The 3,628-nt window shown below is 41.7% G+C and overlaps 1 protein-coding gene across 1 annotated transcript; it reads right to left on the minus strand.

The window, feature by feature from the left end:
* Positions 1-700: 700 nt before the first annotated feature.
* On the minus strand, positions 701-3,060 carry LOC138342283 (uncharacterized). Its single transcript, XM_069294630.1, has 5 exons — positions 2,546-3,060; positions 2,116-2,197; positions 1,614-1,696; positions 1,130-1,267; positions 701-989 (listed from the first exon to the last, which is right to left on the minus strand). The coding sequence occupies exons 1-5, from the start codon at positions 3,058-3,060 to the stop codon at positions 701-703; spliced, it is 1,107 nt and encodes a 368-aa protein (XP_069150731.1).
* Positions 3,061-3,628: the final 568 nt, after the last annotated feature.

Below are 3,628 nucleotides of genomic sequence, written 5' to 3' on the forward strand. Positions count from 1 at the left end.
ACTGACACAAAATTCTTTTGGAAGGAATAGACTAAAGACTAGCAGCCCAACCAACAAGAATACATAACTCGAACCTCGGTGGAGTCAGACTTCACTTCAAAGGCAAAATTTTGGCCCTTTCTCCCAAAAATGCCCCTCAACTTTATTAATTAAATACATATTTTGGGTAATGAGGATACTACCCTAGGCCTGGAAAAAGACAATTTTAGACCCTCCAAACTTAACATTCCCCCTTTTAAAGTCCGAGAAAGACTTGTACGGGTAAATCTTCATATTTGGGAGCCCTACATGGCTGGACCCAACCTTTCCTACCTCAACTAATTCCCCAAGTTAGTAGGCTTGGCTGCCGCAAGGGTTAAGATGTCTTGTTATACGCGAATCAACCTGTGTGAACCCGGTCTAATCGTAGGCATTAGTGAAACATTAAGCATTGCTTAGCATATCCATTATTAGGGTTGTGACATTATCCACCACCCCCCCCTTAGGAACATTCGTCCCCGAATTACACAACTAACTATCTAGCGTAATGTCAGTAAGATCATAACATAGTTACTAAACCCAATCAAGCAATAACAATAAAAAATGGAGATATAAGGAAATGTAGACTTAAGGGTAGGAAGTATAACCTCAAGAGCTGCAAAGATGAGGGTAGCGGGATCTCATATCAGCCTCGGCCTCCCACGTAGCACCCTCAACAAGATTATTCCTCCACAATACCTTCACTGTGGAAATCTCCTTGTTCCTCAAGCTTGACCTGTCTGTCTAAAATCTCAACAGATACCTCCTCATATGACACATTTTCATCAACCCCAAAACCCTCAATAGGTAGAATCGATGATGGATCACCTAGGCACTTCTTTAACATAGAGACATGAAAGACTAGATGAATAGAAGCTAGATCCACAGGCAATGCCAACTCATTGGCCACCTTACCTACACGTTGTAGGATCTCATATGGCCCAAAATACCTCGTACTCAACTTCCCTTTCCTTCAAAAACTCATTACCCCCTTCATGGGTGTTATCATCAAATAGACCTAGTCACCAACATTAAACTATAAGAGTTGTTTTCTGTTGTCTTCATAATATTTCTACCTAGTGTAAGTAGCACCCAACCTGTCACTAATTACCCTGACATCTCTAAGTATTCATGAATGATCTCTGGATTCAAGAAAGATGAATCTCCAACCTCGAACCACCCAACTGGAGACCTACACCTTCTACCATACAACACCTCAAATAGTGGCATACCAATGCTGAAGTGATAGCTATTATTACACGAGAACTCTATCAAAGTCATATGGTCATCCCAGCTACCCCTGAATTCAATCACTCACGCCCTCAACATATCCACCAATGTTTGAATGGTGCGCTCTTCCTGCCCATCATTCTGGGGATGAAAGCATTACTAAGCTTAACCTGTGTGCCTAAGCTTATTTGAAAGGATATCCATAAATGTGAAGAGAACTGAGCTCCTCTATCTGAAATGATAGACAAAGGAATCCCATGCCATCTCAAAAGCTCATCAATGTAAAGTCTTACATAATCCTAGGCTATGTAAGTAGACTTCACAGGGATAAAGTGGGCAAACTTAGTCATCCTGTCCATAATAACCCATAGGAGTCATGTTGTCTGCTAGTCTTCGGAAGACCAACCACAAAGTCCATATTAATGGTCTCCCATTTCCAATTCGGAACCTGAATAATTTGAGTAAGACAGCCAGGCTTAAGATGTTCTGCCTAAACCTGTTAACAATTAGGACACTTGGCCACAAATTCTGCTATTTTCTTCTTAATGCCATCCTACCAATAGATCTGCTTAAGATCATGATACATCTTTGTGGAACCTGGATGTATGAAATATTCGGTACCATGGGCCTAGGCAATGATCCTGGTCCGCAAATCATCCACATCTGGTACACACAGCCTGTTGTGGTACCTAAGTATGTAGTCATTTCCCAAAGCAAAAGAATCATTCATATTAACCAACAATGAGTCATTCAGCTCCATCAACACAGGATCACAATGGTGACCCTCCTTGACTTCAACTACTAAGAATGATTAAGAACTAGGATGAAATGAAATACCCCCACTAGTAGAGTCAACTCACTGCATACCCAGGCTGGCCAGTCTTTATATATATCTTTCACCAACTCCTTCTTCTCATCCTCAACGTGGGTTGTACATCCCATGCTCATCCTACTCAAAGCAACAGCTACAATATTAGCTTACTTGGATGGTAATGGACATTCATGTCATAGTCCTTCAACAGCTCCAACCACCTCCGCTGAGCTAGATTTAATCCCTCTGTGTGAACACATACTGGAGACTTTGTGGTCTTTGAACACATCCACATGCACTTCATACAAGTAGTGTCTCCACAATTCAGTGCAAACACTTAAACTGCCAACTCCAGGTCATGAGTGGGATAATTTTTTTCATGAACCTTGAGCTGTCTGGACGCATAATCTATCACCTTACCACCCTGCATAAGAACACAACCCAAACAAACCCTAGATGCATCACAATAAACAGTATAATTCTCACCACACTTTAGGCAAAGTAAGCATTGGGGATGAAGTGAGTCTGTCCTTGAGCTCCTGGAAGCTCTTTTTACAAGTTTTCGTCCATTCAAACTTGTCCTTCTTCTTGGCCAAAGCTGTCAGTAAGGCAGCAATGTAAGAAAAAACCTCCACGAACTGGCGATAGTAACCAGCCAATCCCAGAAAGATACGGATTTCAGTGGGAGTAAGAGGTTTTGGCCAGTTCTTAACAACCACAGTCTCCCTGTGATCTACCTCCACACCTTTGTCAAACACAACAAGACCTAGGAAGGTCACTGCTCTATGCCAGAATTCACACTTGCTGAATATAGCATACAACTGATGTTGTCTAAGTACCTGCAAGGTTAGTCTTACATATCGTTCATGCTCTTCCTTGGTATTAACGTAGATGAGAATGTCATCAATGAATACTATGATGAAAGAGTCAAGGTATTCACGGAAGACCCTGTTCATGAGATCCATAAATGCAGCAGTTGCATTAGTGGGATCAAATGACATAACTAGGAACTCTAGTGACCATAACGGGTACGAGAGGCTGTCTTTGGGGTATCTCCATCCCTAACCCTAAGTTGATGGTACCCTGAACGAAGATCAATCTTCGAGAAGAAACTAAACCATTGGAGTTGGTCGAACAAGTCATCTATTCTCGGAAGTTGATACTTATTCTTGGTAGTGACTTTTTTGAGATGCCGATAATCGATACACCTTCTAAAGTTTCCATCTTTATTTTTTCACAAACAACATTGTATGTCTTAACTCTAGGCTAGGAATCCCTATCATAGCGATCCTTGAATAAACTTGACTCCCCTTGGTGGGGGAGTCCCTTTATAAACCTGGCTTATCTCTTATTTCAGTTCTACTCTTCCTTGAAAAATTCTCCTCAGCTTGCCTTGATCTATTCCCTACCCTAGTGTGCTTCCTCTTCCTGCTTTTTTTTCACTTGATGGACATGGACCATAAGAGTGGAAAGTTCCATGCTATCATGCAACATAGCTGCCATACACTCCTACTCGAGATCCTCAACAATCTTAGATCCGGTGTAAACGGGAGGATTCACCCTCGTGAA

This window comes from Solanum lycopersicum, chromosome 1 (genome assembly GCF_036512215.1).
Source record: "Solanum lycopersicum chromosome 1, SLM_r2.1".
Classification (NCBI taxonomy): Eukaryota; Viridiplantae; Streptophyta; class Magnoliopsida; order Solanales; family Solanaceae; genus Solanum; species Solanum lycopersicum.

Excerpts from the sequence above, each read along its gene's own strand:
- LOC138342283 (XM_069294630.1), bottom strand. The coding sequence starts at position 3,060 with ATGTCATTTGATCCCACTAATGCAACTGCTGCATTTATGGATCTCATG. Across the intron at positions 1,697-2,115 it reads ATAAAGACTGGCCAGCCTGG|GTTCCGAATTGGAAATGGGA; the intron begins GTATGCAGTGAG and ends CAAATTATTCAG. Across the intron at positions 1,268-1,613 it reads AGACAACATGACTCCTATGG|CTATCACTTCAGCATTGGTA; the intron begins GTTATTATGGAC and ends GTGTAATAATAG.